The 13,037-nt window shown below is 42.1% G+C and overlaps 1 protein-coding gene across 4 annotated transcripts in view; it reads right to left on the reverse strand.

Annotated features, from left to right (window-relative positions):
• Nucleotides 1–4,684: 4,684 nt before the first annotated feature.
• N4BP2L2 (NEDD4 binding protein 2 like 2) overlaps nucleotides 4,685–13,037 on the reverse strand; it is a 96,490-nt gene continuing 88,137 nt past the window's right edge. For 3 of the 4 annotated variants that reach the window (XM_017951079.2, XM_021929378.2, XM_031655703.1), the window contains 3 exons: nucleotides 10,982–11,067; nucleotides 8,598–8,641; nucleotides 4,955–5,136 (listed from right to left, as the gene is read on the reverse strand). In XM_017951079.2, coding sequence (XP_017806568.2) covers nucleotides 8,612–8,641; nucleotides 10,982–11,067 — 116 coding nt within the window. In that variant the 3' untranslated portion in view covers nucleotides 4,955–5,136; nucleotides 8,598–8,611. Of the gene's footprint in view, nucleotides 5,137–8,597; nucleotides 8,642–10,981; nucleotides 11,068–13,037 lie in introns of all 4 variants that reach the window. The other variant, XM_003913741.5, reaches the window with a different exon arrangement.

Consider the following 13,037-nt stretch of genomic DNA (forward strand, 5'->3'; position numbering starts at 1 on the left):
ACAGGAATGTTTTGCCCAGCCTCGCATGGTACCTTTTTCATTTTAACCTGCACTGGCTAATATGGGGGCCACTGGTCACATGTGGCTAGTGAGCACTTGGAATGTGGCTACTGCAAACACGCTGTGCCCGGGCCCGATGCAGTGGCTCACACTTGTAATCCCAGCACTTTGGGAGGCCAAGGCAGGAGGATCACCAGGAGTTTGAGACCAGCCTGGGCAACATAGTGAGACCCTGTCTCTACCAAAAATTCAAAAATTAGCCAGGTATGGTGGTGTGTGCCTGTAGTCCTACCTCCTCAGGGGGCTGAAGTGGGAGCATCAGTTGACCCAGGGAGTTTGAGACTGCAGTGAGCTATGATGGTACCACTGTACTTGAGCCTGGGCAACAGAGCAAGACCCTGTATCCTAAAAAACATAAAGTAAAATTTTAAAAATACACACTGAATTTTGAAGATTCGGTATGAAAACAGAAATACTAAAAATTTTTTATATTGGTTATATGTTGAAATGGTATGCTGGGTATATTGGGTTAATAGATTATGAGAATTAATTTCATTTATTTTTATCTTCTATTGTGGCTACTAGAAAGTTTAAGTTACATGCGTGGCTGGCATTGTATTCCTACTGGACAGGGCTGTGTAAGTATCCATCCACTTCTATTTCCCTCTTTGTTAAGAGGTCCCAGGCAGCAGCCGCAGGAAGACACGCAGCTTTGTGGGCGGGGGTTTCAGCCCAGGGTTTGTGGCAAATGGAGCTATCTAACATGCCAGGAAACATGAGTGTGCTCCTTAGGAGAGGGGGCTGAGCTCAGAGCTTTGGAAATCCTTGCTCCTATGAGAAGGAGATAGAGAAGAGAGCAGACAGCTGAGGAAAGGGTCCTGAGGACACCAGCATTTAAGGACTGTGCCCTCAAGTGGATCTAGCAAAGGAGAGGATGATTGAATGACCAACAAGTAAACAGAACACTGAAAGATGCAGGGAAGCCCAGGGAGGGAGTCAGCAGTACCTGGAGACAATCCTACACACTTTCCTTTCACTTTTCTTTAGTTGACATTTAACTAGTCAACAAACTCTTATTTTCCCCAATGTATTCCTCAAAACCACAGCTTAAAGTAAACTGTTTGGGTATCTGTTTCCTCTCACTAGAGGCAGTGAGAGGGCAAGGAGAGTTATTTATCCTTGTCAGCCCAGGCTGTACCACAGTATCGGCCTGACATTCAGAAGGTGCTTGATAATTGTATATGAACCTCAACTATTTTCTTAAAAGCTAATCCTGAGTTTGGGATTTACTAAAAATTAAAGCTGAACAGGCTGAGTGCGGTGGCTCGTGCCTGTAATCCCAGCACTTTGGGAGGCCAAGGCAGGCTGATCACCTGAGGTCGGGAGTTCCAGACCAGCCTGACCAACATGGAGAAACCCCGTCTCTACTAAAAATACAAAATTAGTCAGGCATGGTGGCACATGCCCGTAATCCCAGCTACTCAGGAGGCTGAGGCAGGAGAATTGCTTGAACTCGGGAGGCAGAGGTTGCGGTGAGCCGAGATCATGCCATTGCACTCCAGCCTGGACAAGAGTGAAACTCCACCTCTAAATAAAATAAATGGCTGAACAAGATAGTGATAATGTAAAGGAGTAACATAAACAGAGCCAGCACGATCTCCCTTTGCTACACTAGAAACCAATACTATCATGGACATAAAGAAAATAATCTTATAAACACTATTTTTGTTTGGTTTTGTTTTTTTGAGACGGAGTCTCGCTCTGTCACCCAGGGTGGAGTGCAGTGGTGCGACCTCAGCTCACTGCAAGCTCCACCTCCTGGGTTCACGCCATTCTCCTGCCTTAGCCTCCTGAGTAGCTAGGACTACAGGCGCCAGCTACCACGCCCAGCTAATTTTTTTGTATTTTTAGTAGAGACAAAGTTTCACCGTGTTAGCAAGGATGGTCTCAATCTCCTGACCTTGTGATCTGCCCGCCTCGGCCTCCCAAAGTCCTGGGATTACAGTCGTGAGCCACCGCGCCCGGCCATAAACACCGTTTTTGGCAATGAAGAAACATTGAAATTTTTCTGTAACTATCACTGTTTAACAAGATGTGGAAAAGTAAGAAGGTATGAAGGAAGAGCTAGTGGAAACCAGGAATATAACCCTCAAACCTAGAGCTCCAAATAACCCTGGACTTGGAATGCTTAGCAATCAATCAGTGGCCGGGCATGGTGCCTCAGGTCTGTAATCCCAGAACCTTGGAAGGCTGTGGCAGGAGGATCACTTGAGGCCAGGAGTTTGAGACCTGCCAGGGCAACACAGCAAGATGACTGTATTAGTCAGGGTTCTCTAGAGAGACAGAACGGATGGATGGATGGATGGATGGATGGATGGATGACAGAACTGATAGGATGGATGGATGGATAGATAGATAGATAGATAGATAGATAGATAGATAGGGAGTTTATTAGGTAGTATTTAACTCAAACGATCACAAGGTCCCACAACAGGCCATCTGCAAGCTGAGGAGCAAGGAAGCCAGTCTGAGTCTCAAAACTGAAGAACTTGGGTCCAATGTTCAAGGGCAGGAAGCATCCAGTGTGGGAGAAAGATGTAGGCTGGGAGGCTAAGCTAGTCTAGCTTTTACACATTTTTCTGCCTGTTTTATATTCTGGCCACACTGGTAGCTGATTAGATTGTGCCCACTCAGATTAAAGATGGGTCTGCCTTTCCCAGCCCACTGACTCAAACGTTAATCTCCTTTGGTATCACTCTCACAGATACACCCAGGATCAATTCTTTGCATCCTTCAATCCAATCGAGTTGACACTCCGTATTAACCATCACAACCCCATCTCTATTTTAAAAAGTTAAAAATTAGGCATTGTGGCACACATCTATGATCCCAGACTGGGGAGGCTGAGATGGGAGGATCACTTGAGTAGGTGTAGTGAGCTATGATTGCACCACTGCACTCCAGCCTGGGCAACAGAGCAAGTTTAGTGAAGAAACATAAACAGAAAACTACAAAATGAACATAAGGAAAACACTGAGATATCTTAAGTGCAGCACTAAATTCCCAATAAAGATGACGGATTAAACACAAGTATTCAATTTCTCCTTCCTCTTTGAAACCCTGCTAGAATGTAAAGGGGGTTAGTTTGGCTTATTTTATTTTTTTAGCGGAGTGGTTGTTTTGTTACTATTTTTCTTTTAAGCATAAAGAAGAGAGAGAGATCACAGCAACAAAATTTTGGAAACTGGAGAGCAAAAGGCCAGGTGTTAATTGATTTGGTCAAAAAAAAAAAAATCCTCTGATTTATAGACAGCCAAGAAACAACACAAATTACCCAGCATAAACCCTAAATCTCCAAAACTGGAAAGTTTGGAGGCGGGGCTGTAAACCAGAAGGGCAGTGTAAAGTCTGTTTAACAAACGAATGTCCACACCCTAAGCAGTTGCCTGCCCCTCCCCAGGCCTAGAGGTTTGCTCCTCTGAGAAGATTAGATAGACATCTGGGAGAAGTAGGGTAAGATAAGACCCCGGGCTCCCTTTCTGCAAATGGAGATTAAGTTGATGTCTACATGTTGAATAGTGAGTAGTCACTCCTTAATTTATATTTTGTAAATATGAATTTTCATATTTTAAGTTTATTAAGTACAACTAAACTAAAACAGAATAAAAAATAATATTAATAACTTGTAGTATAGTACAAGTCCCACAATCCCTAACCAAAATTCTAGAGGTCAGATACACTTCAGAATTCAGAAAGTGTTTGTTGTTTAAAGGTAATAGTACTGTATATTATCCTATATTCCCAGTGGGGTGTGGTGCAGACCTCGGTAGTTAAACACATTAATATGTCTACATGAAATATATGAATATACTTTATACATTCCAAGTGGGATAAATAAGGAGTAAAATTAATTGCCTACATTTTTGGGTCAGGTTTTTTTTTTTCTCTTGGCTCACTACAATCTCTGCCTCTCGTGCTCAAGCAATCATCCCTGCCTCAGCCTCCTGAGTAGGTGGGGCTACAGGCTGTGCCACCACACCTGGCTAATTTTTGTATTTTTTGTAAAGATTGGGTTTCACCATGTTGCCCAGGCTGGTCTCAAACTCCTGGGCTCAAGTGATCCTCCTGCCTCAGCCTCCCAAAGTGCTGGGATTACAGGCATGAGCCACTGTGCCCAGCTCATATTTGGGTCAGGTTTGGCTGTAAACTTAGTTTTAATGTCAAACTTATTTAAAAAACAGAAACAGTGATTGCCAGGGGCTGAGGGAATGGGCCTTTTTTTTTTTTGAGACGGAGTCTCGCTCTGTCGCCCAGGCTGGAGTGCAGTGGCCGGATCTCAGCTCACTGCAAGCTCCGCCTCCCGGGTTCACACCATTCTCCTGCCTCAGCCTCCCGAGTAGCTGGGACTACAGGTGCCCGCCACCTCGCCCGGCTAGTTTTTTGTATTTTTAGTAGAGACAGGGTTTCACCGTGTTAGCCAGGATGGTCTCGATCTCCTGACCTCGTGATCCACCCGTCTCGGCCTCCCAAAGTGCTGGGATTACAGGCTTGAGCCACCGCGCCCGGCCGGGAATGGGTCATTTTTTAATGGATATAGAATTGCAGTTTTGCAAGGTGAAAAGAGTTCTGGAGATGGATGCTAGTGATGGTAGCACGAATGTATTTATAACACACTTAAAAGCAGTTAAGATGGTAAATTTTATATTTGTGTATTTTACCACAGTGAATACATTTGGAAAAATAACTTTCGATTTTCAGAGCTTTTTAGATTTCAGAATTCTAGAAATGGGATCATTTCTAGACCAATACTTTGATATAGGGGCTAACCTTTTAATCCTAATGCAGTTTTTAAAATAAGGTACTCAAGTTTTCTGTGCCTTATTTTCTTCTATCAAATTATAAAGTATGGTAAACATCTACAAATTAGACAATAAAATGTTTAAATTGTTACCTCCTCTGTTGAGTTGTTTTTATTATTCAGATAACTTATCGAGAATGGTTGGACAGATTATCCAAACTAATTTTGGTATCCAACGGGTATGTCTCTGGAAAGAATCCCTTGGGTTGGCACTGGGCACTCTGACTTTTCTCCATGATCACGATCTTCAGCAGTACCATGAAGACAGCAGAAGTCAACTACAAGCAAACACAAGCCCAGACAAGACCAGAAAACATGTGACATGAACAGAGTTTGTTTTCAGGTTCCCAGTCTTTACTTCCTGAGCTATGCCACTCCCCTGGCATCCAGGACTTCACAACTGTCCCCATAGTCCACACTGCTTAGTCCTGCCTCATTCAAGATCCTGTTCCCTGACATTTCCCAACTCCCTGTCCTTCAGCTGAAACTTGTTCTAGATCCCATTCCCTGAGGATCCAGCTATGTACATTACAAAAAATTAAAAACAAATGCACTAATTCATGCAAATGTGTTAACATGTTTACTGGGCCAATATGTTCCTCTCCTAAAGAACACAATTTCTATTTTGCCAGAGAGCATTTCAAAGGCAATGTTTTGGCCGGGCATGGTGGCTCATGCCTGTAATCCCAGCATTTTGGGAGGCCGAGGTGGGCAGATCACTTGAGGTCAGGGGTTCAAGACCAGCCTGGCCAACATGGCAAAACCCTGTCTCTAAAATAATAAAAATACAAAAATTAGCTGGGTATGGTGGCGGGCCATAATCCCAGCTGCTCAGGAGGCTGAGATAGGAAAATCGCTTGAACCTGGGAGGTGGAGGTTGCAGTGAGCCACTGTACTCCAGCCTGGGCTACAGAGCAAGACTCCATCTCAAAAACAACAACAACAACAACAACAATAATAATAGTAATAATAATAAAGGCTGGGCACGGTAGCTCATGCCTGTAATCCCAGCACTTTAGGAGGCCAAGGCAGGAAAATCACGAGGTCAAGAGTTTGAGACCAGCCTAACCAACATGATGAAACCCCGTCTCTACTAAAAATACAAAAAAAATTAGCTGGGCATGGTGGCAGGCGCCTGAAATCCCAGCAACTCGGGAGGCCGAGGTGGAGAATCGCTTGAACCCAGGAAGGCAGAGGTTGCAGTGAGCCGAGATTGCACCACTGCACTCCAGCCTGGGCAACAAGAGTGAGACCCCATCTCAAAAAAGAAAGGAAGGAAGGAAGGAAGGAAGGAAGGGAGGAAGGGAGGGAGGGAGGGAGGGAGGGAGGGAAAAAGAAAGGCAATGCTTTAATCCAAGGCAGTATTTAGGGGAAGGAAATTACCTCTTATTAAGAGTCTAATATTTTTCAGGCATTAGGCCCCATACTTTGCACAGTTTTTTGTTTTTTGTTGTTTTTTTTTTGTAGAGATGGAGTCTTGCTTTGTCACCCAGGCTGGAATTCAGTGGTGCGATCTCGGCTCTCTGCAACCTCCGCCTCCTGGGTTCAAGCAATTCTCCTGCCTCAGCCTCCCGAGTAGCTGGGATTACAGGCCATGCCACCACGCTCAGCTAATTTCTTTTTTTTTTTTTTTTTTGTATTTTAGTAGAGACAGAGTTTCACTGTGTTGCCTGGGCTGGTCTCTAACTCCTGAACTCAGGCAATCCACCGACCTCGGCCTCCCAAAGTGCTAGGATTACAGGCGTGAGCCACCACACCTGGCCAGTTTTTTCATTTAATAACTTTGCAAAGTTATTTCATTTAATCCTCATTTAAAAGATAAATATTTTACAAATGAAGAAACTGACACTCTGAGAAGGGTCCACTGCTTAGGGTCACACACAGGAGGAGCCTTAAGATGGGGACCCATCCTCTTCCTAGCACCCTGCCCCACTGCCATAAAGGAGTACCATGACATTAAACACCCTGGCAACCAGCAGAGAGAATATTTGTAAATGGGCACTGACTTGTGGCTCCCAGAGCCAACCAGATTCTCCTGCTATTTCCCTCGTTCTAAATTTCTGTTTACCCCTTGAGACAGACTGGTCAGTCAGTACTTAATGCCAAACACAAAACAGAATGCCCTTTCTCAGTAAAATTGTAAAAAAATCTGCACATAGCTACAGCACTCATAAAATTCCCTAAAAAGAAAAAAAATAATAATTAAGGGCAGAATGCTCTGTGAGGAGTCCTGACGGTTTAGAATACATGTGGGAGATCAACATGAAAATCAAAATTATGGTCACAAAAGTGTCCCTGACACAAAGCTACCGATTTTAGTAGATGGAAAAGACTCCTGAAATTGGCCACAGCAAAACACATCCACGCTTGTTGCATGCTGCTTGTACTGGTGTCTCCTCATGTTGGGGCCATCTAGGGGACTTCACTCACTCTAATCTAACTTCAGTCAGAGGTAGGCTAGAGGCTCACTCAGCCAAGTCCTTGCCCAACATGCTATGGCGTCAACTCTAATCCCTACAACACAAACTCCATGAGGGCAGGGGTGTTTTTACTGCTATATCTTCAGTGTCTGACATGAGGCAGCTCCATAAACATTTGCTAAACAATTTTTTTTTTTTTTTTGAGGCAGAGTCTCGCTCTGTCGCCTAGGCTGCAGTGCAGTGGGGCGATCTCAGCTCACCACAACCTCTGCCTCCCCAGTTCAAGCATTTCTCTTGCCTCAGCCTCCCAAGTAGCTAGGATTACAAGCACCTGCCACCACACCCGGCTAATTTTTGTATTTTTAGTAGAAATGGGGTTTTGCCATGTTGGCTAGGCTGGTCTCAAACACCTGACGTCAGGTGATCTGCCTGCCTCAGCCTCCCAAAGTGCTGGGATTATAGGTGTGAGCCACCACACCAAGCCACATTTGCTGAATAATTGAATGAAGGTCTTCACTTCCTTGCTCTGGAATTCCTCATAGGCTCTTATCTCCTCCTGTACCATATTTATCCCACATTTTTCTAGTGACCCCTGCAAATTTCTAAACTCCTCTCCCAAATCTTCAGTTCTTCTTCCTCTTCTTTCAGGGGAAGCAGGGTTAAAACAAACAAAAAACATTTTTACAGGGTATACATGTATTTCTAGTTGAGAAATGGAAAGTTGGATACTCTTAGAAATAAGTTAAAATGAAAAAACCATATAGTAAGTGCATAGTGCATTCAATTCTTATCAGACGCAGACATATATGCACTGAAATCGTAGCAGCTGTGTTTATTTCATAATTTAGGCATTTGAAAAAAATGGCTATGTGTTTATTTTAATGTCAGCTTGATGACAAGTTTAAAATATAACATGAGCTTGTCTATATGTTTTACCTCTTTTCCTAGATAACCTAATATTTAAATAGAACCTGCACCCCTAATTCCCAGCCCTCGTCACATATCAACCCAAGGGGGGAAATGTCTCATAAACTGTGCATTGATAGAACGCTGTAAAATATGTTCTAACCAGTAAAGTGGGAAAATAAATTTGGGAGCAACAATCTAAGCTTTGTTGTATTTCAGAAAAGATCTACACTTAAAGGAAACAAAAACATCACATGTACAATAAGCACACAAGGTTGCTATGGTAACAAACTTCATTTTTTATATTTTACTCTCCAGTCGTGCTATAATACATATGAGCTATTACAACCAAATAACGTCAACATTAACTATTCTATGATCAAACAGAGGTCTCTAGAATAGGTCATACTTACGGTTCAAGGAATTTTCATTTTTCAACCATCTTCTTCTGTCTTTTCTAGAAATTATAATTAAAATACATATTAGTAAAATACATAAAATATTAATATTTGGCATTGGAGTTAAGTTTGCACTGTCATTTTACTCATGTAGGGACACTCCTAAAATGACAGAAGAAATATAACAGTGGCTCAATCTCAGCACTTTGGAGGCCGAGGTGGGTGGATCACCTGAGGTCAGGAGTTTGAGAACAGCCTGGCCAACAGAGCAAAACCCCGTCTCTACTAAAAATACAAAAATTAGGTGGGTGTGGTGGCGCATGCCTGTAGTCCCAGCTTCTTGGGAGGCTGAGGCAGGAGAATCTCCTGAACCTGGGAGTCAGAGGTTGTATTCGGCTGACATCATGCCACTGCACTCCAGCCTGGGTGAGAGAGTGAGACTGTCTCAAAAAAAAAAAAAAGAAAGAAAGAAATATAATAACCATAAATATCTATTTATTTACTTATTTATTTTGAGACAGAGTTTTGCTCTGTTGCTTAGGATGGAGTGCAGTGGCACAATGTTGGCTCACTGCAACCTTCGCCTCCTGGGTTCAAGTGATTCTCCTGCCTCAGCCTCCCAAGTAGCTGTGATTACAGACAAGTGCCATCACACACAGCTAATATTTTTGTTTTTAGTAGAGACAGGATTTCACTATGCTGGCCAGGCTGGTCTCGAACTCCTGACCTCAAGCGATCCACCCAATTTGGCCTCCCAAAATGCTGGGATTATCGGCATGCGCCACCACGCCTGGCCACAAATGTCAATTTAAACATTTAAAATATTGTTCTGTGTGTGTGTGTATGTGTGTTTTAAGTAGCAATAAAGTCTCCATGGGGAAAAAGGAGAAACAAGAAGTTGAGAAAAAATGTATTTGGTTTTACTAAATGGACAGACAAAATGAGTCTACTTTTCCCATAACAGTGTTTATGAGAACAGTTAAAAAATACCTACTGTCCTGAACTATTCTGTAATGATTCACTAAATTTTGATTTTACTATTCATTTCAAAATGCACCCATTAGCATTGCCTCTGGACACATTTAAATAATAACCAACTAATGTGAACAGAACCCCAGGCACCCCCACTAGGTTAGGTGAAATACTGGCTTTTCCAGTTTCTCTATCATCCTTCTAACCCTCCAAGCCAGTCCTCCTCCAGCTACCTGGAAAATGAACAGCCCTCAGAATAGTCATGTCTGTCACTGTGGACCACAGATCACAATAGGAAGGTGCTTCCAAGTCAAGTAACTACAAATCTAATTGGTAGCTGTTACTCTATCATAACGGATAAGACTGAGGGCTGGACAGGAGAAAAGATGCAATGAAGAATAAAGGACTCTCCTACAGTGGGTGCCTTAGTCATCCCCAGTGAGTCCTTATACCTGTATATTCTTCCACAAAGTTAGGGAATTACATGCAACTTTCTCTTTGGGACTAATTGAAAGGAAACATGCCTATATTATCCACTCATCCCCATCCATATATATTCTTTTTCTAATTTAAGGTATCTAGCACTTCTCTCAAGTTTGATAAATTTTATTTTTTATTCCATAATTTTAAAAATTTTATTGACACAAAATAATTGTACATATTTATGAGCACAATGTGTTTTGATACATGTGCACATTGTATAATGATCAAATCATGGTAATCAGCATATATATGACTTCAAATATTTATTATTTCTTTGTAGTCAGAACATATAAAATCCTCTTCTCTAGTTATTTTGAAATATAGAATGCATTATTGTTAACTATAGTTAACTATAGTCACCCTCCCTGCTGTGCAATGAACACCATAGCTTGTACAATGGAATAATATTCAGCCATAAAAAAGAAGGAAATTCTGTCATTTGCAACAACATGGATGAACCTGGAAGAAATTATGTTAATTGAAATAAGCCAGACACAGAAAAATATACACTGCATGATTTCACTCATGTGAAATCTAAAAAGTTAATCTCATAGAAGTAGAGAATAGAATAGCAGTTTCTATTTGAAAGCCATAAAAATATACCTCCACTGGCCAGGTGTGGTGGTTCATGCCTGTAATGCCAGTACTTTGGGAGGCCAAGCCAAGAGAATCACCTGAGGTCAGGAGTTTGAGACCAGCCTGACCAACATGGAGAAACCCCGTGTCTACTAAAAATACAAAAACTTAGCTGGGTAGGGTGGCACATGCCTGTAATCCCAGCTACTAGAGAGGCTGAGGCAGGAGAATCACTTGAATCCAGGAGGCAGAGGTTGTGGTGAGCACAGATCGCGCCATTGCACTACAGCCTGGGCAACGAGCGAAACTCCATCTCAAAAAAATATATATATATATATATACACACACACACGCGCACACGTATATACCTCCACTGACATCTTCCATTGCAAATAGATCATCTTTAGTGTCTTCCAGTCAAGAGGAACCACATAGTCATCAGGCAACAAGGATTCTGTGAAAAAAAGAAAGAACTAATCTCATCTCTGATGTCACACAGATTTTTACCCTAACTGTGAAGACATGCAAACCTGATACCTAACCACCATACCGTTAAAAGTCTAGTTTTAAAGATATTTCGGTGATGTCTAAAGCTGGAGTTTGTCTCAGATCTCAATTAGTAAACACTAACCAGACTCTAATACTAGGATATATTTGCATTCTTGCCTTATTTACAAGGCCACTGACCATGAGCTTGGCCCGTCCAATCTAGCCAAACAAATTGCTTCATAGCCTCTATTTATGGTTTCCTCTTTATCCCTTTCAAGCACATGCCATTTCCAAATATGAAATTCTTTCCCTCTGCTTTTCTTTTGAGATACATTCTTTCTCCCTTGTATAAACAGTACTTATAATGCACTGCCACATGGAAGGCATTCCAGACAAAACTATAACCTCAAATTCTCTTCTACAATCCTTTTAGCACTACTAATGTCACTCATAAAATATTCATAAGCTTATCATTTATATTTTCTATGTGCAGTAATTTTGTTTTATGTTAGTCTTGTCTCCCCATTTAGAAGGTAAGCTATTTGATGAATGAGGTCTATTTCCTTTAAAAAGCTTTCGGAAGTTTAATTAGCGGATGCTTGATCATTGTTGATTATGATGATATCGTGCATTCAAGGTAAGAGGAGGCATAGAATGTTTTCACAATAGTGTCTTCATGCATTCTGGTGCCTCTCCAAAGCAGTGATTGTTAATCTTTTTGCATCATAGACCCCTCTGAGGAGCTGATAAAATCTACGGACCTCCCCCCAAAAAATGGCACAAAATAACCCCCAAAATTTTACATACAATTTCAGAATATGGACCTTGACTAAGATCCCAGATCTAAAACATCTTCAGTTATCACTTAGAGCTCCCCAAAGCAAATGCATTTACTTTGAAAAAATTGGTATGTTTCTTTGGTGTATGTAGGTGGGTAGAAAAATTACAGCACATAGGCTGGGTGAGGTGGCTTCACGCCTGTAATCCCAGCACTTTGGGAGGCCAAGATGGGTGGATCACAAGGTCAGGCGTTGGAGACCAGCCTGGCCAAGATGGTGAAACCCCATCTCTATTAAGAATACAAAAAGAAAAAAAAAATTAGCTGGGTGCGGTGGCAGGCGCCTGTACTCCCACTTAGTTGGAAGGCTGAGGTAGGAGAATCGCTTGAACCTGGGAGGCAGAGGTTGCACTGAGCCAAGATCTCACCACTGCACTCTAGCCTGGGCGGCAGAGCGTCCGTCTCAAAAAAAAAAGAGAAAAAAGAGGAAAAAGAAAAATTACAGCAAATAGTCAAGATGTAATTATTCACAAAGTTTACAAATATGATAAATATGATGCCAGAGCCCCAAGAGCAGGTTGATAATTATGACTCCTTGGCCCTAGGACTTAGTCAATCTTTGGTCTCAGCTGCGGGACCAAATTTATCTGGAGCATCAGAAGCTTAGGAGCCAAGTAAAAAAACTCAGGGTGACAAGCTTTGAGATGGAACAGGTCCCCAAGGAATCCTGAGAAGTATAGAACAACAGAAGATACAGGAGAACTACAAAAATCGGAGCTTTGGCCTCTTGAGTCTTACAGCTTCTGTCCCCAAGGAAGAGCACTAGAAAGTATCAGCTATTGAGTTACAGATAAAGAAAAGTTGGGATAAATATCATAAAGACATTATCTTAAATATGCTCATGATTGAAGACAAATTTTTTTTTTTTTGAAACAGTCTTACTCTATTGCCCAGGCTGGAGTGCAGTGGTGCGATCTCAGCTCACTGTAACCTCCATCTCCCAGATTCAAGCAATTATCCTGCCTCAGCCTCCTGAGTAACTAGGTTTATAGGCACATGCCACAATTCCTGGCTAATTTTTGTATTTTTAATAGAGATGGGGTTTCACCATGTTGGCCAGGCTGGTCTCGAACTCCTGACCTTAGGTGATCCACCCG

Source organism: Papio anubis, chromosome 15 (assembly GCF_008728515.1).
Source record: "Papio anubis isolate 15944 chromosome 15, Panubis1.0, whole genome shotgun sequence".
Taxonomy (NCBI): Eukaryota; Metazoa; Chordata; class Mammalia; order Primates; family Cercopithecidae; genus Papio; species Papio anubis.